Raw genomic sequence first — 23,648 nt, forward strand, 5'->3', positions numbered from 1 at the left:
AGCTTCTTGCATTAGCATGCAAGGCTTCTCACTCTGACCTCAACCCTATGACCAACCTGATCTGACCCTTGCCCAACTCCTGCTCTAGCTATACTGAAGTTCTCGGGGTCCGAGTCACGAAGGCCCTGGCATGAAACCTTGCCTAGCTGCAGGCTGCTGGGTCTGCCTCAAATGTCCAAGTCAACTTAAAAGGCTTATCTCAGTTTAACAAATCCCAGTGTGTTCCTCAAAACCTGGTGCAAGTATCATCTCACCAACAAAATTCTCAAGATCCCGCCAAGCAGTTATCTGTTCTATTTTCAGAGCATTCTTGTTCAGTCTTTCACAGAAGCAGTGAACGCATCAATGAGTCAGACACACACATTCTATCTATAGAGCTTCCCTGCGTATGAAGGAAGAAGACAAGCAACAAATCACAAGAAAGTATGGTCAGGCTACAAAAGTATGTAAGAAGATCTGGACTGATTAAGTATTGTCAAAGGTAAATGAAATGACATACTAGGTTTTGACTGACTGATTTCTATAAGGAGATCACCAGGATTTCCTTCCTAGTCTGTCTCAGTTGGGAAGTTCTGCTGAACCCTCTTTAGCATCACAATAACAGGAAAGTCTCTGCTGACAAGTAAGCAGTAATGTGGGAGCTGAATGCCAGTCTCCTGCATGGAAGGCAAGAACTCTCCCACGGCTCTCTTGGAAGACAGGTAGCTAAAACAAATGCAGATGCTATTCGAGCTGCGAACACGTCTAACTTCTTCACCACAACTCACACAGATGGTCAGTTTCAGTGTTCTCATCTTACCTGACCAATCAGCATCATCTAACTCAGCTGATCATGGTCTTCTTGAAAGATCTTCCTCACTTGGTTTCCACTACAGAGCCCTAGCCTGGCTACTTGTATCACCATCTTGTGGTGGTGATAGAATCTATTGTCAATTTGAGAGGATTACACGTGAAGGGATGGAATCTAGCCTGTCAATTATTGTATAGCCAGTGAGGCCTCTGTGTGGGCATGGTCATCCCTTGAGGATTCTGGGAACTCCTGTCTTTCCTCCTGGGAGGTAGGAGACACTTTCCTCTCTCTGCTCACTCCCTGAGAGACGCTCTACTGATAAAACACATGGTACTATGCTGACAGACCCCGTGTCCTGGGAACTGGAGGGGCCATGTAGAGACCCCTGCCAGTGTGGAGATGCTTCTACCACCGCCACTGGATCCACAAGGCTTCCACTCACTGACCTGTGATCTTCCTGCGCTCGGTGCCATTGCATGTGTTTTGTGAGTCTGAAGAGGACTTTATAGATTGGTATTGGACATATGGGCTAATATCAGACTTATTTATGGACTTGATCTGGACTGGGCTGGGATGTTTTCTCAATATTCAACTGCTCTTGCACATAAAACTCTTTCTTATATAACTATGAGTGTCTCCATGAGTTTGTTTCTCTAGTCTACAGGGACTAACACACATCTCTTGCTGGTTCCTCTTTAGTACCTTAGTCTCTGAGCCCTTGAGTACCTTTGAATTCAGTTGTCAAGCCTCTTTGCTTTATCTAGAATCATTCCCTTGGCAAGCCCAGTCGTCATAGAACAAATGTTTCTCAATCTTGTTTTCATTATTAACTTAAGGAGCCCTGGTAGCATGTGGGCTAGGGCCTGCTGGGCTGCTAACCATAAGGTCAATAGTTCAAACTCACCAGCTCCTCCTCGGGAGAAAGATGATCCTGTATGCTCCTGTAAAGACTGATAGTCTTGGAAATCCTATCAACAGGGTTGCTGCGAGTCAAAAATAGACTGGATAGCAGTGGGTTTACGAAGCCTTCTAAGGAGCCCTGGTAGGTTAAGTGGTTCAAACCCACCAGTCACTACTCCACAGGAGGAAGATGTGGCAACCTGCTTCTGTAAAAGATTCACAGGCTTGGAAACCCTATGGGGCAGCTCTATACTGAACTACAGGCTTGCTGTGAGTCGGGATTGACTCAACAGCAATGGCAAGGAGTCTTTGAAGCAAGTTGCTGCACAGAGTTGCTCACTGAGAGTTAAGGAGCTCAAATCCACCTTCTGCTCTGCAAGAGAAAGATGAGCCAGTCTGCGTCCATAGAAATGTATAGCTTTGGAAAGCCCATGAAACAACTGTACTCTGTCCGACAGGTGATGGGGAGGTGGTGTTTAGAGGGAGTGATTATACGGTAGCTGAGTCAGAGTTGGATCATTCACAATAGGTTTGGTTTGGTGGTGCAATGGTTGAGTACTTAACTCTAAATGGGAAAGTTGGCAGTTCAAACAGCCATGCTTTGTGGAAGACAGATGTGGCCATCTGTTTCTGTAAGAGCAGAGGCTTGGGAAAGCCCTGTGGTGCTCCACTCCATCCTATACCGCCACTGTGCTGGAACTGACTTGAGAGCAATGTGATGCGTACGAGCTTTCACTCAGAGGAATACAAGTCCACTGAAAATACTTTCACATTACTGTTTAACAAGGTACCTGACAATACTTTCACATTTCTGTTTAACCTAGGTTCTTTGCTGCAATTTATTCTAATTTGTCTTACTATAGCCATAAAATAACTCATTTGGCTTATAAGGTAAGGTCAAAGGGAAAAAATGGATACTGAAAGCAGGGAGGATGAAACAGGTAGCAAGTCTGTGTGTGTGTGTGTGTGTGAACATGCATAAAAGTACATTAGCTGTGTGACGTTAGACCAGTCACAGTTGCAAACTCAGCATTGCTAGCATTTTAGGCCAGATAATTCTTTGTGAAGGGAAATGGTCTTCTGCATTGTAGGGTGTTTGGTAGGTTCCCTGGTCTGGACCCATTAGGTACCATGCAGTTTCCTCCAGTTGTAACCACCAAAAAGGTCTCCAGGCACTGCCAATGTCCCCTGGACAGGCAACAAGTGTCTCAGGTAGGGCATGGCATCTCTATGCTTCAGTTTGATCTGTAAAATGAAGGCAATGACCTATAAACCCAAGATTCCTTTTGGCCTTAAAAATGCTAGATTCTATAAAAGATAAAAATAAAGGCTACTGACAGGTAAAGTTTTACTCAGGGGAGCTAGAAAGGAATGAATATGTTGTGAAACATGTTAATACCTTGACCTTACAGTTAAAAATGGTTCCATGATCAAATCGTTAAAAAATTAAAAAGGATAGATTCATGGTCTAGGCATTAAAACATGTCAGTATTAAATGTCAAAAAAATATTGGAAGACAGCTCTATAAAATCTACATGAAAGAAACATGGTATAGTTTTTAAATCATGTTATGTTTTAAAAGTTCATTAAGGATATTTTTGGTACAAGTGAGAAAATCTTATTATGAACTAAACAGAAAACACTGCTATATCAATATTCAACTTGGGACACACATGTTGAAGCCTTTAGGAGTCAAGGCTCATAATACTCGCAACTTATTTTTCAAAAGGTTCCTGGGGAGAAACTGCGTGCTTTTAGAGATAGAAGCGATAAACCACACAAGACAAAATGTTTACAAATGCCAAGTCAAAGTGCATGCTACACAGATGCTCCTTGTACTGGTCTCTCAACTTTTCCACAGATTAGAAATCATTCAAGACAAAAACATGAGGAAGATACACTGAGCGCACAAATAAAATTCCAGCCACGTTGGACTTGTGGCTGACATAGCATACACATTTTTTCTAGCGCTTTCTCAAGTACTTTTAGCCAATACTCCCTACTCTGTCAAAATCTCCTAAAGCAGTTGGAAGCCCTGGTGGGGACACTGGATTCTAAAAAGAGCAACCTAAGGGTTCTCACAGAGCTGGCCAACCCCTAAGCACCCTTGAGAACCACTATAATAAGCTATGCTACTAGAGATTGCCCTACAGTTTTCAAAGCTGGCTCCACAGTGGAGGTGGGTAGTTCAAACCCAGCAGCCACTCCATAAGAGAAAGAAGAGGCTATGTGCACCAGTAAAGATTTAAGTCTTAGAAATCCTGCCGAGCAGTTCTACTCTGCCACACAGGGTCATTATTTGGTGTGAGTATGTCAAAGACAGGGTACTGGTGGTGCAATGGTTAAGTGTGGGGCTGCTACTTGACAAGGTCACACCCTCAGCTACTCCACAGGAGGAAGATGAGGCGGTCTGCTTCCATCAAGACTGACCGTCTGGGAAACCCTAAGGAGCAGTTCTAGTCTGTCCGAAAGGGTGACTATGAACAGACTTAATGGCAGTGGGGCTTTGGGGATAATAATCAAACAGGAAGACCCTCAATGAGATGGACTGACACAGTAGCAGCAATAAAGGCTTAACCTACACCAATACTTGTGAGGATGGCACAGAACCAGGCAGTTCCAGTCTGTTGTACAGAAAATCCCGGGGAGTTAAAACCAATTCGACAGCACCTAATAGCACATCGAGTATCACTGTAAACCAGTGGCACCTAAACTGTGTGTGCGTGCTTTTTTATCTGTATATATATCAAGTGGGCCTTTCAGAAAATACAAAATACCAGACCCTGTCTTTTTAAGACCCACAATTGAGGATGGATGACAATTAAAACGATAATTCCAATACAACAGAATGTTATCCATGAGAGGTATGAAATGGTTTTCTATGTAAGTTCAGGAAAGGACTGATAGCCAGGAGGAGGGCAAGAATGAATGAGAGGAAGGGTAATGAAAGGTATCAAGCTGACAGAAAACCCCTAGCAAATTATATGCTGCAAACATGATTAGAAGTGCATGTAATATGTTAGCATTTTGATTTCATGGGGTAAGGAAAAGTCCGTAGGAGAGTCAGCTGAAGTGCAATTAGGAGGATGCTCAATAGTTATCTCTGCCAACCATACACCTGTGTTAAGATAGCCTGAGTAGAGAAAGGGTCAAGTGCAAAGATCAAGTTGATGGCACACAAACAGGGTTATGGTGTAACTCAAGTTCCAATGTGGCCAACGAAGAGAAGTGAGGAGGGCATGCCATGTAGGAGAGACTGACGGTACACAGGCAAGGCCTTGAAAAAACCTGACATGTATTAAAAAGGCTAGTTTGTGGTTTGGTTTTCTAAAGGTAATCTTCTAAGAATTAGTCAATAAGCATTACAGCTTATTCCAGTATTTACTCTAAGCCAAGTGTTTGATTCATGCTGTGTCCATTCCAAAGAAAGGTGATACACCATAATGCAGAAGTTTACCAATCAATCTCATTAATATGACATGCACATAAATTTTTGCTGAAGGTAATTTAAAAATGGTTGCAGCGGTGCGTACACCCATAGGGAGCTACCAGAAGTCCCTGTGGGTGTACCGCTGCAACCGTGAAGGATACTATTGCTGATGTCAGATGGGTCTTGGCTCAAGTAGAGAATACCAGAAAGATGTGTATTTGAATTTTATCAACTATGAAAAGACATTCAACTGTGTAACTCATAACAAACCAACGATAAGAGTGAAAAAGCTGGAAATTCCAGAACCCTTCCTTGTGTCCAAGAGGCAACTGTAGTGCAGACCAAGACACGGTCATCTGGACAGAACAAGGGAATACACATGAGCAGCCTTGTACCATACTTATTCAATCTGTATCCTAAGGAGTTCATTTTAAATGCTGGATTGTGTGAAAAACACTCCGTCAGGATGGAAGGAAGGCTCACTAACAGCCATCAATATGCAGATGGTACCACCTTGCTTGCTGGAAGTCAAGATGATTTGAAGCACTTACTGATGAAGATCAAACACAGCAGCCTTCAGTATGGATTGTACTTCAATGTAATATATACAAAAACCCTCACCACTGGCCAACAGACAACACCATGAAAAACAGGGAAATAATTGTCAAGGATTTCATTTTGCTTGATTCCACCACCAGCACCTATGTATGCAGCAGTCAAGAAGTCAAAACGATAGGTAACACTGTGCTCATCTGCTGCACCTAACATTAAAAGGGCTAGAGAACAGTTGTTTGAGGACGACTATGCACCAGTCCCAGCCCATGCCATTTTCAAGGGTCTCATATGCATGTGAAAACTGCCCAATAAACGAAGACTGGGGAAGAATAGATGCATTTGAATTATGGTGTTAGGGACAATTATTGAAAACACCATGAATTGCCAGAAAAACAAACAGATCTATTTTGGAAGAAGCAAAGGCAGAATATTCCTCAGAAGCGAGGATAGCAAGACTTCATCCCATGTACTTTGGACATGTTATGAGGAGGAACCAGTCCCTAGAGAAGGACATCATGCTTGGGAAAGCAGAGGGTGGTGGAAAAGAGGGATGGACACAGTGGCCACAACCATGGGCTCCCATCACACACAACTGTGAGGATGGCATGGACCACAGGACTGCGCACTGTTGGGTCTGTTGGACAGTCACTTTGAGTCGCCAACAACAACAAAAAAAGGCCAGTGTTTTGACAGATGAACACCACTCCAAATTCTACTTCAAAATGCTTAAACTTCAAATCTACAAAATATGCCCTTAAATAGGGGTAGTATGAGTAAAACTTGGCTCAATCACAATGGGTCTGGTTGGTAAATATTGCTTAATGGGAAACAAAAAATAAGCTACAAGATAAACAACTTTGGAAACAGAGGAAAGAGCTAGGAGGCAAAGGGCATTTATAGAGGTCTAAATAAAGGCTGTATGTATGTAAATATATTTATATATGAGAATGGGGAAATAGATCTATGTGCATATATTTACATTTTTAGTATTAAGGTAGCAGATGGACATTGGGCCTTCACTCAATTACTCCCTCAATGCAAGAATACTTTCTTCTATTAAGTTGGCATTCTATGATACTTACCTTCCCGACACAACTGCTGAAGACAAAACGGGTACATAAGCTGATGGTGCCCAGCTATCAAAAGATCTAGCGTCTGGGGTCTTAAAAGGCTTGAAGGTAAACAAGCGGCCATCTAGTTCAGAAGCCACATGGAAGAAGCACACCAGCCTGCGTGACCACGAGGTGCCAAAGGGATCAGTTATCAGGCATCAAAGAACAAAAATCATTATCATTGTGTGCTCACCTCCCTGATATGATTGCTAAAGACAAATGGGTGCATAAGCAAATGAGGCGAAGAAAGCTGATGGTACCTGGCTATCAAAAGCTATAGTTTCTGGGGGTCTTAAAGGCTTGAAGGTAAACAAGCGACCATCTAGCTCAGAAGCAAAAAAACCACATGGAAGAAGCACACCAGCCTGTGGGATCACGAGATGTAGAAGGGATCAGGTTATCAGGCATAATCAAAACAAAAAATCATATCATAGTGAATGAGGTGGGGAGTACGGAGTAGAGACCCAAAGCCCACCTGTAGGCCAATGGACATCCCCTTACAGAGGGTTCTCGGGAAGGAGACGAGCCAGTTAGGGTAGCAACGATGAAACATACAACTTTCCTCTAGTTCCTAAATACTTTCTCCTCCCCCACTATCTTGATCTCAATTCTACCTTACAAATCTGGCTGGACCAGAGGATGTACACTGGTACAGATAGGAACTGGAAACACAGGGAATCCAGGGCGGGTGATCCCTTCAGGACCACTGGTGCGAGTGGCGATACTGGGAGGGTGGAGGGAGGCAGCGATTACAAGGATCTACATATAACCTCCTCCCTGGGGGATGGACAACAGAAAAGTGGGTAAAGGGAGACGTTAGACGGGGCAAGATAAGACAAAATAATAATTTATAAATTATCAAGGGTTCATGACGGAGGGGGGAGTGGGGAGGGAGGGGGAAATGAGGAACTGATGCCAGGGGCTTAGGTAAAGAGCAAATGTTCTGAGAATGATGAGGGCAATGAATGCACAAATGTGCTTTACACAATTGATGTATGTACGTTGATAAGAGTTGTATGAGCCCCTAATAAAATGATTAAAAAATAAAGAAGACAAGATAAACACCTTTGTGGTTGTTAGGTGCCATGCAGTCGGTTCCAACCCGTAGCACCCTCTGTACAACAGAATGCAGCACTGCACAGCCCGCACCAGCCTGGCAATCATGCTGTGCCTGAGCCCACTGTTGCGGTCACTGTTGTCCATCCATCTCGTTGAGGGCTTTCTTTTTTAAATAAATCATTTTATTGGAGGCTCTTATAACAACCCACACATCAATTATATCAAGCACATTTGTACATATGTTGCCATCATGTTCAAAAAATTTTCTTACTACTTGAGTCCTTGATATCAGTTCCTCCGTTTTCCCTCCTTCTCCCACCCTCCCACCCCTGTGAACCCTTGATAAATTATCAATTATTATTTTCATATCTTATAATGTCTGCTGTCTCCCTTCACCCATGTTTATGTTGTTTGTCCCAGGGGGTGAGGGGTGGGAGGGGAGGATAAACACATCAATCCTTGTGCTTGGTTCCCCATTTCTCCCCCACCTTTCCCCTACCCTCATGGTATTGCTACTGTCATTATTGGTCTCCTCAGGGGTTTCTCTCTCCTGGATGCTGTGTGTCGAGAGCTCTTATCTGTATCAATGTACATACTCCAGTCTAGCTGGATTTGTAAGATAGAACTGGGTTCATGATTGGGGGGAGAGGGGAAACATCAAAGAACTAGAGAAATGGTGTGTTTTGTTAGTGCTGTACGGCACCCTGGCTGGCTCGTCTTTCCTTGCGACCCTTCTGTGAGGGGATGTCCAATTTTCCACAGATGGACTTTGGGTCTCCTCTCTGCCCTGCCTCATTCGCTTCAATATGATTGGTTTGGGTGTTCTGATGCCTGATACCTGACCCCGTCAACACCTCATGATCACACAGGCTAGTGTTTCTTCCATGTGGGTTTTGTTGCTTCCCTGCTAGATGGCCACTTGTTTACCTTCAAGCCTTGAGGGCCTTCCTCTTTTTCACCACCTCTCCACTTTACCAGACATGATGTCCTTCTCCAGGGGCTGGTCTCTCCTCACAGTTTTGTCCAAAGTGTGTAAGACGAAGTCTTGCCATCCTTGCCTCTAAGGAGCACCCTTGGTCCTACTTCTTCCAAGACGGATTGGGTTTGTCCTTTCAGCAGTCCATAGTACTCTCAATATTCTTCTCCAGCAGGATAATCCAAATGGATTGATTCTTCTTCGGTCTTCCTTATTCAATGTCCAACTTTCACACTCATGAGGCAACTGAAATCACCATGGCTTGGCTCAGGCACACCTTAGTCCTCAAAGTAACGTCTTCACTTTGCAATACTTTGAAGAGGTCTTGTGCCACATTTTTTTGAGTGGGGGAAGGGAAGGCTGATAAACTATAACTCTCTCTCTCATCACAAACAGATAGGGAATGAAAGAAAAGGTGATGACTGAAATGGATGATATATAATCAAGAGTCCCTTGTGTCCACAGTACAGGCCAGAGAGGTCCACAAAATACTTCTTGGGAACCAGAGACTGATTTCCTTCCTGATCTCCAGGGTCCTTTCCAGCTCTGAAATGATCTTTTTACTTCAGCTCTTAAAATTGATAACTAGGAGTATTGTTTACTGGGTGGACTAGGGAGGAGAGGGCAGGAAACATTCCATTCTACAAATAGTTCTTCTGTTTTATAAGGTGTCGCTGGTTCTGATCTTTGGTTCCTTTAACAAATGCCTGGGATTCCTTTGCCACAGTGTGACGAAAGGCAAATGGGACTCGACAATCACAGAGTCTCTACCTATGTCATTAAATGGTTTTTTAATGGTCCAGGTTTCCAATACTTGCTTGCTGTGGTTATTGGCAGTTTCAACATTGACAGCACTGGTTGCTCAACAGATCCCTGGCATTTTCTCAAAAGTCAAATACAATATGTATAAGGGGGCTCCAAAAAGTTCCTGGACAAATTCCATTAGCTTTTCATTTCCCCTTTCCATGAACTTTTTACAGCCCTTTGGTAAAAGACCTTACTCATCACTAATGAAATACGACAATCTGTGGCTACCTACGCCCCCACCAAAACATTTCAATATGAAAGACTTCAAGAAAAGGAACTCACAAAGTGAAAATGTCTGACAGTCACAAAACTTTTTTTGAGAAATGTATTCTTCAGCAGAATAAAGCAAAACCACTAGTGGACTAGGGATTCCAAATGTTTTCATTGACATGTCTGCTGCTAGTCCCACTATCATTAGCCACTGTGGAGTTAGGCTTCCACTCACGGTCACTCCGGGCACAAGGGAAAAGAGGAAGACTAAGGTCCTGGGCCATCCCCGTGCCCAGTGGATGCAGACTGCACACTGCTGGGATCTACAAATGTTTCCCTGACTGAATAGGAAAATGATACTCCTCAAACATTAGTAACAAGGCATGAGTATGTTAGTAGTCTTACTTAATGCCACAAGAAAGATAGGTAAAAGAGTCAGCTGAAACACAGTAGTAGGAAGGATGTTGGTTACCTGTCTTTGCCAACCATAAACCGAAATGTGCTGCCATCGAGCCAAGCCTGTGCATGGTTTCTGAGACTGTCAATCTTTACAGGAGCAGTGCTAGCAGCCCCACACCTAGCCCACAGTGCCACCAGGGCCTCTGCTGGCCTAAGCCTGAGTGAAATCTCCTCTGTAGAAAAGGACTGAGTGCACCTCAGAATGGAAACACCACTGAAAGCATTCAGCATGGCAGCAGCATGCACGCCTCCACTGACAGGCAGTGAGTGGTTGGGATATGAACCCAGGTGTCACCCAAAGATGGTAAGGATTCTACCAAATCATGAATGCCTCCCTCCCACTATCATAAGTCTTTCTAACCTGAACACAACTCCTGTAGTTTTGAAACATCCTTCATTTTGTATTACCCACAATTATAAGAGATCTTCAGCCTGAAAGAAGAGACACTCCTATAGCAATCTCTCTGCTCTAGGAAGAACGCATACAATTCAAGCTTTCAAGACAAAACATAATGACATTTAATAGAATTAGCACCATTATTAAAAGATCCTCTGGTTGAGAGAATCATAGAGCCTACAAATACTAAAACTCTAACAAGCAAACAAGTCCCGTACCTTCTATGACACTAAAAACTATCACTTGAAAGAAACAGCGCTTGACTTTCTGGCAATGGTTAGCATGATGGATCAAATTACACCACAAAAATTCTTGAGGGACTATTCAAGGGCTTTTGATAGATCTAAACTCTTTTATACTGAAGCCACAACTCTTCAAGGCCTCTAGTTTCTAAATGAGAATATATAATTAGATTTAAAAACCAATTGTCCTTGAATTTACTCCGATTCCTGGCAGCCACATGTGTGTCAGAGTAGAGCTGTGCCCCACGGGGGTTTGTAATAGCTGATCCTCAGTTGATCGCCAGCCCTTTCTTACCACGGGGTGCCTCTGGGTAGGCTCCATCGGTGGTGGAATGAACTTTCTAATATGACTCTTCAACTTCAGTCTTTGTAAGTCCCACATGATTGAGTGGTACCAGGGAAATAACAATGTGTAACACTAACGGGGGAATGGTCAGTTTTTGTTACCACCCCAACCCTGCCTATAAAGATGGACCATTTATGAAGCAGCAGCAGGAGCCTGGAGGAGCACGTTCAAGAGCTCTGTCTGAAGCGGTGGAAGCCACAGGACCAGAGGCATCAGACTGTGGCATGGAGACTCAGAGGAGCAGCCCTGAGACTGTGGGGCCCCTTCTTATCTGGCCTGAGACTGGAAATGTGGGACCAAGTGACAGGTGGGGTGGCTTCATGGTCCCTAGAGGAAAAGGCTAAGGGACCATGTGGCTCAGAAACTAAGGAATAGAGAGAGATTTGACTGCTGGCTGAGAAGCAGTGTTGCTGTGGACCAATGATTGGATGTATCCTTATTGTTAGCTGATCCTGACTTGCGGTAACCTATTCACTTCCCTGATAACCCCCCCTTAATCATGAGTATTTCCTGAGTTCTGTGTATCCCCTGCAATGAATTAAGGAACCTAGCATAAAAATAAGAGTGCTTTGGGAGGAACAATTGGTCAGAATGTCCCCATGGCTCGTGGAGGTCAGGTATAGGCCCCATGTCATTGATTGCACCATCCTGTCTTGTTTTTAGGGTTAGACCAGAAGAAATCCACTAATCTCGAAGCTGTCATACAGAAAGGGCACTTTCAGGTATTCCTACCCCTAAATCAGAACCTACCACACGTGAAAAAATACCAATGCATTGAATGGATGCTGATTTTCATTAAAGGAACTATGAACCATTCATGACTCTATTTTCAATTCAATGCCTGTTTTTAGCATTGGAATTTGATCTGCATCATTATTTAATATGAATCTAGAGGTTTTGATCTGTAGAACTTTTCAATTTCCATTTAATAAAAATACCAGAACTAGCAGCCCCACCCTCTTAAAATTGTCGGACTAGACATGTGAAACATAAAGAAAGTGATAAGTATGCAGTCGAGTAGGAGCCTTGTTAAGACCCAATGAGACTGTGTAGAGTACCAACAAGTCTGTGATTTTTGTGCGCGCCTGTCCAGTCCAGTCCAGTCCCTTTAATCGTTAAAAAAAAATGCTCAAGAGGGGTGGCAGTCTTAAAAATAGTCACAAAGTTGCGAGTCTCCAAAAACCTGCAGGTAACCTAAAGATTACCAATCGAAACACAAACCACAGTTATACAGAAGCATAATGATGTCCTTGGGCTTCTTGACGCATTAATATGAGAGAAACAAACATGTTAAACAGAATTCACAAGGCAAAATGCCACCAGACTGAGACGGGACGGGGTGGGGCGGATTGCAGAAAAGGGGAAGGTCCAAAGAGCCGAAGGAGGAATTAGAAATTCCACTGAATTAAAAATAAGCAACCACACAAAATAATCATTTATACATTATCAAGGGTTCATGATGGAAGGGGGAGCGGGGAGGGAGGGGAAAAATGAGGAGCTGATGCCAAGGGCTCAAGCAGAAAGCAAACATTTTGGGAATGATGATGGCAACAAATATACAAATGTGCTTGACACAATGGCTGTATGTATGGAATGTGATAAGAGTTGTACGAGCCCCAATAAAGTGATTAATAAAAAAAGTAACCATACATGCACTAGCCCCAAACCCCTATATTACAGATGAAAAAAACTGAGGTGCAAAGAGACAAACAACCTTGCCTAATAATACATACACAGCTAGCCAGCAAGAGCTCCTGAACAGACTTTTAAGTCCCAACACCCTAATTTCACACTGTTCAAATGTCATTTTTATTTCATTGAAGATTTTCGTTCCATCCATCCATTCAGTAATTTGTCTACTGAGTCAAATATTACTGAAAACCAGAAGTACTAAAGGCAGAGAGATAATATAAAGTCCCGAGCTTCAACTCTAATGGGGAAGAGAAACTGCCATATGCAAACTTTTTTTTTTAATGCTTTAATTTTGGCACACATACAAAAAGCAGGAGGAGAATGTGGTGGTGGGAGACAAGGGTACTTTTAAAGAGAAGTGAAAGGCAATTGAGCAAACCTTGAAAAAGGAACTGGAGTTAGCCAGGTAGTGGGATGCTGGGGGCACAGGTGGGAGTGAAAGCTGGGAAGCCCACGGCACCTACCTGCAAGGGATAGGCCAGCACTGAAAACAACAGGAAACCCCCAAGCACCTCCCAGGTGGATGGGCCTGGGGAACATGATGCTGGGAGAAGTCGGTCCATCACAAAAGGAGAAATGGTTTATGAAACCAACACTAGAAGGATAAGGAGGCTCACAAGAGCGGGAGGAGGGAGAGGAGGAGTTCAGAGTTGAACAGGAGATGCAGGAGCACCAAATGTTTTGGAGCCAGGGTACCCACGACTAACACTCACATATTAGAGGTCACGCTGGTGCCGTGTGAGTAGCAAACAGAAACTATCAGCAAAGGGAGATGGACAAAGCAGAGGTGTAATAGTGGAGACTGGGGTCTACACACCCATGTTCATTGCAGCACTATTCGCAGTTGCAGGAAGAAACAATCTGAATGTCCACTGATGGTAGAATGGATACACAAACCATGGTTCATAGACAAGAGAATATTACACAACAAAAGTAACAATTACTCTGTGAAACACCTCACGACATGGGTGAAACTAGAGGGCAGTATCCTAAGTGAAATAAGTCAATGAAATCAGTTACAAAAAAAAATCAAGAACAGGTTTTCACACAGGCAGAAACAGACTTTGATGGTTACCAGGAGTGGGGCAGGCAAGGAAGAGGAAGTTGCAGGCTAGAAAGAAGAGAGAGTTGGGCAAAATATGATGGAAACATGGCAAGAGAATGGAAGGTTTGATGAGTTGTGGAATGTACAACTGATTAACTGGTCTGCAACACACTAAATGTCACAAGACAAAGTGTGGGGTAGGGAGAGTCACAGATGTCAAGTCTCACACACCTAACAAAATGAAAACCATGTTAGATTAATACTTTAAGTAAGGAGCCTAGGGTAACTTAGACAACTCACAATGGTGATGCCGTTCACAGTACAGAGTACCTTCACATTTTCTAGAACCTGAAATACATTTCAAATCGATACCACTGTAGATTTCCAACTACGGTATAAGTTTCACAGAGTAAGTCAACCTAAAGCCAAGATCTGATAATATAGAAATGATACACTGAAGGGAACAAAAGTTAAACCATTGATGAAAAGCCACGTTCCTAAAGGGAAGTAAACAGTCTTAGCAAGAAAAACACCTACCAACAAGTCTTTCTGAGAAAGATTTTCATTTCAGAAACCCTGTGGAAGCTTACTGATAATATAGGTTATTTACTAAGTCAGTATTTTAGAAAATGTTTCTAACACAAACACCTTAAATTTAAGCATAAAAGTATATCAAATAATGACAATCAAATTTCACAATGTAAATAACTGGCTAGATGCTATAGGTCAGCAAGCTGCAGACTGAACAACGCTTATCTCTGAAGTGAGCTGACTTTAGTGAATACTAAGATGTTATTTCTCTCCACAAGAGAAGTCAAATCTTAGAGACCTGGGTGTCATGGCTGAAACATTTTTAACTTCTGAAAAGAGGATCAAAATTAAACTTCACCTTTACTTGCTGTCTCTTATTTTCATAGTGAGTTAAAAACGCATCAAATCTGCAGCCGCAGTCCTTTAATGCACTGTAGGCAATCGTCTCTCTCTATAAAGAGGTTCTACTTTCTTCCACAACATATACACACCCTGAAGGAAAAAATAGCAGTCACCCAGCAGTGGGAGCATCTCACTGTGGAAAAGCAAAGTGCACTCGTGAACACACCACGGCAACAAAACCTTTAAGCAATATTGTGCCGGGCAATGAATGTACAGATGTGCTTTACACAACTGATGTATGTATGAATTGTGATGAGTTGTATGAGCCCCTTAAAAAACGTTTAAAAATAAAAGATATTGCATCTGGGGAAAAATATATAAATTAAATAATTAGACTGGAGGGAAAAATATTTTGCCAAAAACTCACTGCAGGGATGATCAGCAATAAACAATGCCACCTTACTACCTAGGTGAGTTTAATAGGAAAAGTTTATACAGTAATTGTGATGGAAAAAACAAGACAATTCGAAACTATAAAAATCCCTGTGGTAATAATAAGGATAAGGAATGTTTTTAAAGAAACTAAAGCTCCCTAGAATGAAGGTGAGGAAAACAAAACAGAACAAACCATGTACTCTTCTGAAAGTGAAACACAATTTTGTGTCGCCCCCACAATCAAGCATCCTCGACTGAAACGTCCTCCTGTGTACAGGTTCTAGCTGTCTGGAGCGTCTTTATGAGCCCTTCCTTGTCTTTCCAGCAAAAAACAAACAGGAAGCTAGACAAAAAGCTGGCTCAAAGGTATCACGGGATCTGACCTTTAACTGTCCAGGAAGTATAAGAATGCTTTCTTCAGTGTAGCACTGAACGCAAAGATCCTTCCAATCATGCTTTGCAAAATGGCTAGCCTCTTTCAGGTGAGTCTGCTTTTAAAGTTTTCCTGTTCCTTCCTGTGCCATCGAGCACCACAGGTGTTTGCCTCTGACAGCTCAGCATCTCTTGTTTGAACTAGCCTATAAAACCTTTCTAATGTACAAGGAAACCAGTATTAAAATTTATTAGAGTTTTATTTTTTAAAACACACAGGAGCAGAACACATGCACATTAGTGGATTAATTAATTCTATGGGTGCTCTGAAATAATTCAATCTTATGTAGTTATGTGTTTATCCTGACATCTCTTGGGTGTCTCAAATGTGAAAACTTTCCTGGAAAACAATTCCAGACATGTAAAACCACATTCTACTAACTATTTCTAAACATAATAGTTTTTATTATAATGGATTTTTTTTTACCTTGCACTCAGATTTGGATTTTTTAAAATGTTATATAGTATTTACACAGTAACCAAAAATACGTAAACAGTGAATATCTGCTATGTAGGTTGTATTAATTAGGGTTGAAGACTCTCTTCCCATTGTTAAATATTAACACATTTAGGTTTCTAATACTGTGATTGGTTTTTAAAATTAAACAGTATTATGCTATATAAAACCGCCACTACCTATTATGATTTCATTCCAACTATACACTTGGACACACACAAGATACTTCCTCCATGCCAAATTACACTCACTCTAACAGCAAATAGCCATGCAATTATAAGATGAGAATCCAGCTTTTGGATGAACTCACAGGCCTAGTTTCCCAAGGAGAAGCATATACTGTATTGGAGTATAACAAAATTCTCACACTATGCTGATTTTAGATTTGCCCTTTAATTGCATCTACTTTCAATTCATTTTACAGAATTATAAGGTTGAATATTTTGTTTCCTGTGCCCCCTCACCCGCCTAGCTTACCAAACCACAGTGAATCACAAACTACAGGCTAATCACTAATTTTAAAAACACTGCATTTAAGTCAATTCAGACTCATGAAGACCTTATATAAATTTTAATTCACTTATAACTGTCACCCCACCCACCCAAAATGAGGGAGACATAGGGCAAGTACAAATTAATACGAGTTTGAAGTAACTAAGATATACTGCAACAAGACCAACTTTGTGGCCCTTAAAACAAAAACAGAGGTGAAATCTTGCAGACCCTTCTAGCAAAATGCCCCCCAAAAGGAATGTCCATATTAAAATGGAAACGAAAGACTTCACAATATTTGTTAGTGTTAATTTGTTGCTCTCGGCAATTATTTAATGCTCCAGAGTAGACAGATCATTAAAGACATACTTTCTCAGTTAATGTGACACTTATTTGCAAAAAAGTATTCCATTTTCATGTGTTGTGAAGCCAAAAGAAAAAGATGAGTTGCTCCATTTAGCATTGTTCAAATTTTTTAAGATACCCAAAAGGTAGCTGGCTCTGATTTCTCTGGAACTCTGAGGTGGACTCACAAACCTGCTGGATCTCCAGGCAGGGCATACCATACCGGCAGGGGCAGAGCACACAGTAGTACCCAGAGTGGTGTGCATTAGCCACTTCAGAAGCAGTGACGGCTTCTGCCCGTGGGGTGTTACACATCGGGATAAGATATTTAGAGCAGCAGTGAGCTCTCACCCCCTTAATGATAGAATGGTTTTGAGGTAATACTACTCCACTCAAAAACAAGATCGCTTCTCGGAGACCCCTGGAGATATCAGTAACACCCTAATACAACTTTTCCACTGAGCAATACCTATAATATACTAGAGGGTGTTACAGAGGTGAGGGGATTTGCCACAATTCAGTGGACTTTGCTTGATTGTCCTTGCTTCTGCTGAACTAGAAGCCAAGGACTTTAATGTCCAAATTTTAAGCCAGATGTTAATTATAACAGGGCCCCAAATTACTAAACTGATTTACCTAAGTAGCGACATGACCTTGGGAGGTAAGTCACTTCATGTAAAATGAGAGGCTTGGACGAGCCACTAGAAAGCAGCCGCCCTGTTCTGTTCACTACTGGACTACTGGACTCCCAGTGCCTGGGCCAGAGAAAGACTGCCTGTTCACAGAATGGGAGGATCTTGCTTGTCCCACATGAGAAGTAAACAAGAAAAGGAATCATTTTCCCTTCCCTAACCAATTAGATTTTAGCTGGTGTGCTCCTGACATTTGTAGAAGGCAATAGAACAAAACATCTCCTATGTAGCAAATAGAAATTTATAGAATTTAAAACTAGGTCTTTAAAATTTTTTTTAAAGAACTAACAAGTTATATAATAACTGAAAACCTTCACCCAGTTTGCTTAAAATACTTCTCATTTCTTCATCCCCTTTAACCCATTATGGAGCCCCATTCCACGTTCCTTTGTGAGGCAGCCAGTAGGAAAAAGGGCACTGGATTCAGGGGAAAGCCCCAACTCTCCCATTTACTGAGAACAGCCACTTCCTTCCGTGTCTAAACGCTGCATGTGTGAAACAAGGGAACTGAACACATTATCAACATCTAGTCTTCTACTTTCAAACTCAACGATTCACCTTTTATTCTACCCGTTATCCTATTTCTAAAGCCTTGATTCAGTACTCAAAATAACAGCCCTACGCTTGGGCAGTAGCCTCAAAATCTCTCTCTCCCGTGTGTGTGAGATCCATATGGCTACCAAATGAATACATCCTACAACCATGAGTAGAGCAGAGTGCACGGGTCAGTGGTTTGAAGTCACGGAGATCTGGGCTCCAAGTTAAGCCTCTGCCACAACTAACTAAACAGATCTCCAAAGTCACTGTTACCCATCTCAGATAAAAAGTACAACGCATCTAAGAGATGGCCTGACCCACCTGCAGATCCACAATAATTAAGATCTGTCTCTCTTTCCCAAGATCAAAGGACTGTTTCCCAGCAGCTATGCGGGTGGCAAGCAACAAGGTCTCTAAAACCACACAGAGGCACAAACTGGGCTAAACACTGGTATAGCCAACTACCTAACAATCTCGCATTCCCACGCGGATATGCAAATGAGTGTGTGTGGCCCACCAAGCAGGTTGGACAGCCCAAGAGTGCAAATAAAGTTTATGGGCTCCTGGTGGGGGTGGGGGCTGGGCCAATAAGGTGTGTATGGTGGTCTTGCCATCCCAGGAGGCAGAGAACAGGACCTCCGGACCATCACGAGAAGACACAGTAGCCTTTCCAGCCCACAGATTCAGTGGCTCCCCCGATTCTACTGACCCATGGGCATGGGCGAGAGAGCTGTGAGCTTTTGAGCAGGCGGCTTCCTGGCAGAGGGGAGTGCCTCTGGGCACTTATCAGAGGCACTAAGGAATTTTGTAACACTTGCCCAACAGGGCAGGACTGGGCCAAGGGCCAAGAGAGAAGCCTATTGTCCTCAGGGGGTGCAGAGGAGCCAGGAGAGCTGTCTTTCACAGAGGAAGTGAGAATGCCTACATGCTTCCTCATCCTGATTCCAAATGGTAACCCTGCAACTGTGTGTGTGCTCTAAGTGCCGTGTGGCCATTGGGAGGATTATCAAATGCAGCAGAGTAGAATGTGCCATGGAATTGGCGAAAAGGTCACAAGAGAGAAGATAAATTCAACCTCCACCTCAAAGAAACTAGCCTTGGCAGATCCTGTTGATAGTGATTCTCCCACAAAGTGAAGTCTAACGGATACCTAGTCCAGTCCTTGGTGGTGTTTTGCTTTTTTAACAAGCACTTTCAATAAGCTCCTGTGTGTCAGCAAAGTGCCTGCCTGCACGTCTTGCCAATGTGCTTCATGGATCAGGTAGCCCCAGTCCCCTGGGCCATCAAACGTTAGCGGTTCAGCCTCCCGTTGGCCAAACCCACAGATCAAGAGGCATGGATAAAGTGCTTCCTCAAAACCTTCTAATCCCCGAAAGCACTGACCTCGGCCTACCATCCGTGTCAAAAGAAACCGTTCCCGATTCTGTGTACAGCCCTTACACGTGCAGGCAACATTGACCAGCATTAATGTTCGCCCCAAGCTAATGTAAGCAAAATTTGAAATATTTTTGCATTGTAATTTAATAGGAACTAAAAAGGTGTGATAATAGGAAGAAAGGGAGGGTAAAATTTCTCACATGATGAAGGTACATTGAGCTTTTGTAGTCTATTCAAACACTTTTAGAAAAAGCAAAAGGCTTTCTTCTAGATTTCAAAACTGGGTCAAAAGAAGGAACGGGGGAGGTGGGTAGGATGGGGACTGGAAAAGAGAGAAGCTCTTTTCTGGAAGTGACTGGCGAACACAGACATTTGCAGTGGACTCCCTTTTCAACTCGTAGGGCCCCTAGAGGTGACAGAGCAGAACTGTGCTGACAGCTTCAAAGGCTGCCAGTGGATGACTTTTCACTAGATCACCAGCCCTTTCTACCACTGAGGCTCTGGGGGACTCTGAACCTTCACCCTTTCAGTAAGTTAGTAGCCCACACATTAACCCTGAGCCAAAGCATTAACAAGAACTAACTGCCACCTGGGTGATTCTGACTCCTAGTGGCCCTGTAGGAGAAGGCAGAACTGTCCCTACAGGTTTCCAAGACTGTAACTCTATGTACAGCAGTAGAAAGCCCTGTCTTTTTCAAGCAGCCAGTGGATTTGAACTGCTGACCTTGCAGTCAGCAGCTCAACACATAACCACTACACTACCAGGGCTCCTGTGTGCCACCAAGAGTTGTTAGCTAACTACTTTGGAATTAAAAAAAAAAAAAAAAGCCAAACTAGGAATATCCATCCTTACGTCTATGGGCTATTTAATGGCACAGTTGAGTTACTGGATAATAGTAATCTATCAAGTTATTTGACAATCTGGAGTCCAGCACAATCCTATGAGGGTTTCGGAACGATTTTGTTGTTGTTGTTTGTGGAAGTGACTTTTTCTCAAGCCCCTTTTGCCAGAGCAACTGCTGCAAAAGTATGTATGTTTTAAAAGTATAGAAAAGGCAACTTCATTAAGAATTATCCAAATGCACACCCAAACCACCAAACTCACAGCCATCAAGTTGATTCTGACTACTAGTGGCCATACAAAGCACCCTAGAACTGCCTCAGTGTGCTTCCGAGGCTATAAATCTTTTCAGGAGCAGAAAACCTCATCTTTCTCCCACAGACAGACAGGTGGGTTTGAATCTACAACCTTGTGGGTAGCAGTGCAAGGATCCACTATGCCAGCCGTTCTCAACCTGTGAGTCAGGACCCCTTTGGGGGTAGAACGACCCTTTCACAGGGGTCGCCCGATTTGTAACAGTAGCAAAATTACAGTTATGAAGTAGCAACGAAAATAATTTTATGGTTGGGGGGGGGGGTCACCACAACATGAGGAACTGTATTCACGGCATTAGGAAGGTTGAGAACTTGATGGCATTATGTCATCAGGGCTTCTTATCCAAATTCATATGCCTACTTAAAAACACAAACACAGTAACTCACAGATCTGTGCCCCTCCCTCTGCCACCAGGCCTAGCTGCTCTAGGGGTCCCAATCAACGAATCTGACCAAAATGTGTGCTGCAAGCTGCCATTCTTTTTTCCTTTATTACTGTAGAGAAAAAACACACACACCTGTTTGCTTCCAGTGTTGTCTGCTCACGTCCCAAACTCGACAGGCCTGTCTCCATGGAAGCCTAGATCACACTTTGTCCACTTTCATTTCTCTCAGACCCTGTTTCCTATCCCTCTGCATATCCGCTCCCCCACCCCCACCCCCACACCAAACTCACTGCCACTGAATCCATTCCCACTCACAGCGACCCAATAGGACAGGGTGGAGCGGCTCCCATAGCTTTCCAAGACCGTACGTTTTTACAAGAGTAGAAAGCCTCACCTTGCTCCCGCACAGCGGCTGGTGGTTTTAAACTGGCTGTGATTAATAGCCGAACGGGTCACCACTACGCCACCAGGGTCCCTGATATCACCCCCAGTACCACCCAAAATCCCCTTTCACCTGACTAGTTTTCCCACATTCCTAACTTTACCAGATTAAGTCCCAGCTTCTCCCTCCAATTTCAATTCCACCACTGCTCCGGACTCCTGCCCCTAATCTCTCTCCCAGTCCAATTCCCAAGGTGTGTAACACTTGACCTTGTTAAAGCCCCCTCCCCCTCCCTCAAACCAGACGTTATTGCAGATTGAACCCCTTCCCCCACCTTATATCAATTCCAATCACTCCTGGCCACTGCGGAGAGAGACCCTCTATTTTCTACCCAGCCCAAAGTCCCCTCTCTCTGATCCTTGCTACCATCCAAGCCCCCATTGTGGTCAGGCAAGCCTCCTCCCCGCGGCCAAGGCCACCACTCTGAAGGGTCCATCCAGCCCTCTTATTGCCACTGTGAACCCGGGGCCGCCCCCTTCCTTCCGTGACACCCAGCGCTCACAAAAGCCCGGGCCCGAGTCTCTTAAAACTACCTCCAAATCTGACCCCCTCCACCACCATCCCCAACGCACGCCAGGGTCAAGTCGGTCCACACCTCCTCTGCCGCATCCAGACCCAGACCACAGCCAGCTCCCCGAGAGCACGGGGCCCCCAGCCGTGGGCACCCCCCGCACCCGGTCGTCCGGCTCCCCACCCTACCTACACTCCCGCTCGGACCTCTTCTTCGGGGCTCAGTCGTCTCTCCCTCACATGACCCCTGAACCCGACTCAGGCCTGGGCCGCCCGTGTGCGCCCGCCTGTCCACTGGACGACCCCTGCCCGGTGCTGTCCACGCGCGGGCCCGGCAGGGTGTGTCCCCGCCCCACGGACTCCCCCCAGCGGCCTCTCCCGTAAGGGTCACGGGTGGCCCTCCTCACCTCCGCGTCCACCACCTCGTGGTAGGCGGGCGGGGGGTCGAAGCCGCCGCCGCCGCCGGTGCTCCCGCCGCGGGAGGGGCCGGGGCCCGGGCCGGGGCCGCCGTCGCCGCCGCCGTCGCCCCGCGGGCCGCCGCCGGGACCGGGGCCGGGGCCGCCGCCGCTGTCCATGGGCTCGTAGCCGCCGTAGTCGAGGCCGGGCCGCTCGTTGGTGAGCAGCGCCACGGCCTCGTTGATGTCGTTCTTGGCCAGGCGCAGGGCCTTGCGGATGGTGGCGGGGTCCGAGAAGCCCATGCACAGCAGCGTGGTCATGTGCTGCTCCTCCTCGGATTCCATGGTTCGGGCCTCCGCGCCGCGCCGGCGGCGGGCGGCGAAGCGGCGGGTCGCGGGCCTCGCGGCGCGGCCTCCTCGCTCCTGCCCTGCGCGCTCCGCAGCCGCGGGGCCAGGCCGGGCGCGGGCGTGGGCGCCGCGAGCCGAGCTGGGGCGGTGGGGCGCTCAGGCGCGGCGGCGGCCCGGCCCAGCCCTGCGCGCCGCCATGTTGGCCTCCTCCCTCCTCCCTCGGCCCTCCTCCCGCCTCCTCCTCCTCCTCCCCCTGCGCCTCCTCCCGCGGCCCGGGCCGCGCCGCCGCGCCCGGAAGCTGCCCGCGCCGCCGCGCCGCTCGACGTCCGCCCCGGGGGCGGGGGGGCGCTCTCCGCCGGCCTCTCTTTTTATGCACGTCAAAGCGCGAGGGGCGGGGCCGCCCGGGGAACGTCGCTAGGCGACCGCGCTGCGCCGCGAGGCCCCGGCTCGGAGGCGAGGGAGGGCTCCGGGCTGTCCCCGCCGCCCGCCCGCCTCTCTGCAACAGGTTCCCCCGGAGCGGGAGGGGCCGGAGGCTCCCCGAAATACCCCGAGCCGCACGGAGCCTTCCCCGGCCAGATGGCCGTCCCCTCCGCTGCCATCCCACCCCCGAACCGCCTCCGAGCCCCAATTGGCGTCCTTCTCCGAGACTTGCCCACGGGGACCCGGAATGCACCCCATCCTGAAGCGAATTCACCTCTAACTGCCGGACGTTCACGCAGCATGCGGCCTGCCGTGCACCTCCAGAGCGCCAG

The 23,648-nt window shown here is 45.3% G+C and overlaps 1 protein-coding gene across 2 annotated transcripts in view; it reads right to left on the minus strand.

Moving 5' to 3' along the window:
- Window positions 1–23,102, minus strand: part of USP24 (ubiquitin specific peptidase 24) — a 126,013-nt gene extending 102,911 nt beyond the window's left edge. For both annotated transcript variants that reach the window (XM_075556713.1, XM_075556706.1), the window contains exon 1: window positions 22,561–23,102. In XM_075556713.1, the coding sequence (XP_075412828.1) occupies window positions 22,561–22,893 (333 nt within the window). In that variant the 5' untranslated portion in view covers window positions 22,894–23,102. The remainder of the gene's footprint in view (window positions 1–22,560) is intronic.
- Between the last annotated feature and the right edge of the window lie 546 nt (window positions 23,103–23,648).

This window comes from Tenrec ecaudatus, chromosome 1 (genome assembly GCF_050624435.1).
Source record: "Tenrec ecaudatus isolate mTenEca1 chromosome 1, mTenEca1.hap1, whole genome shotgun sequence".
NCBI classification, from domain to species: domain Eukaryota; kingdom Metazoa; phylum Chordata; class Mammalia; order Afrosoricida; family Tenrecidae; genus Tenrec; species Tenrec ecaudatus.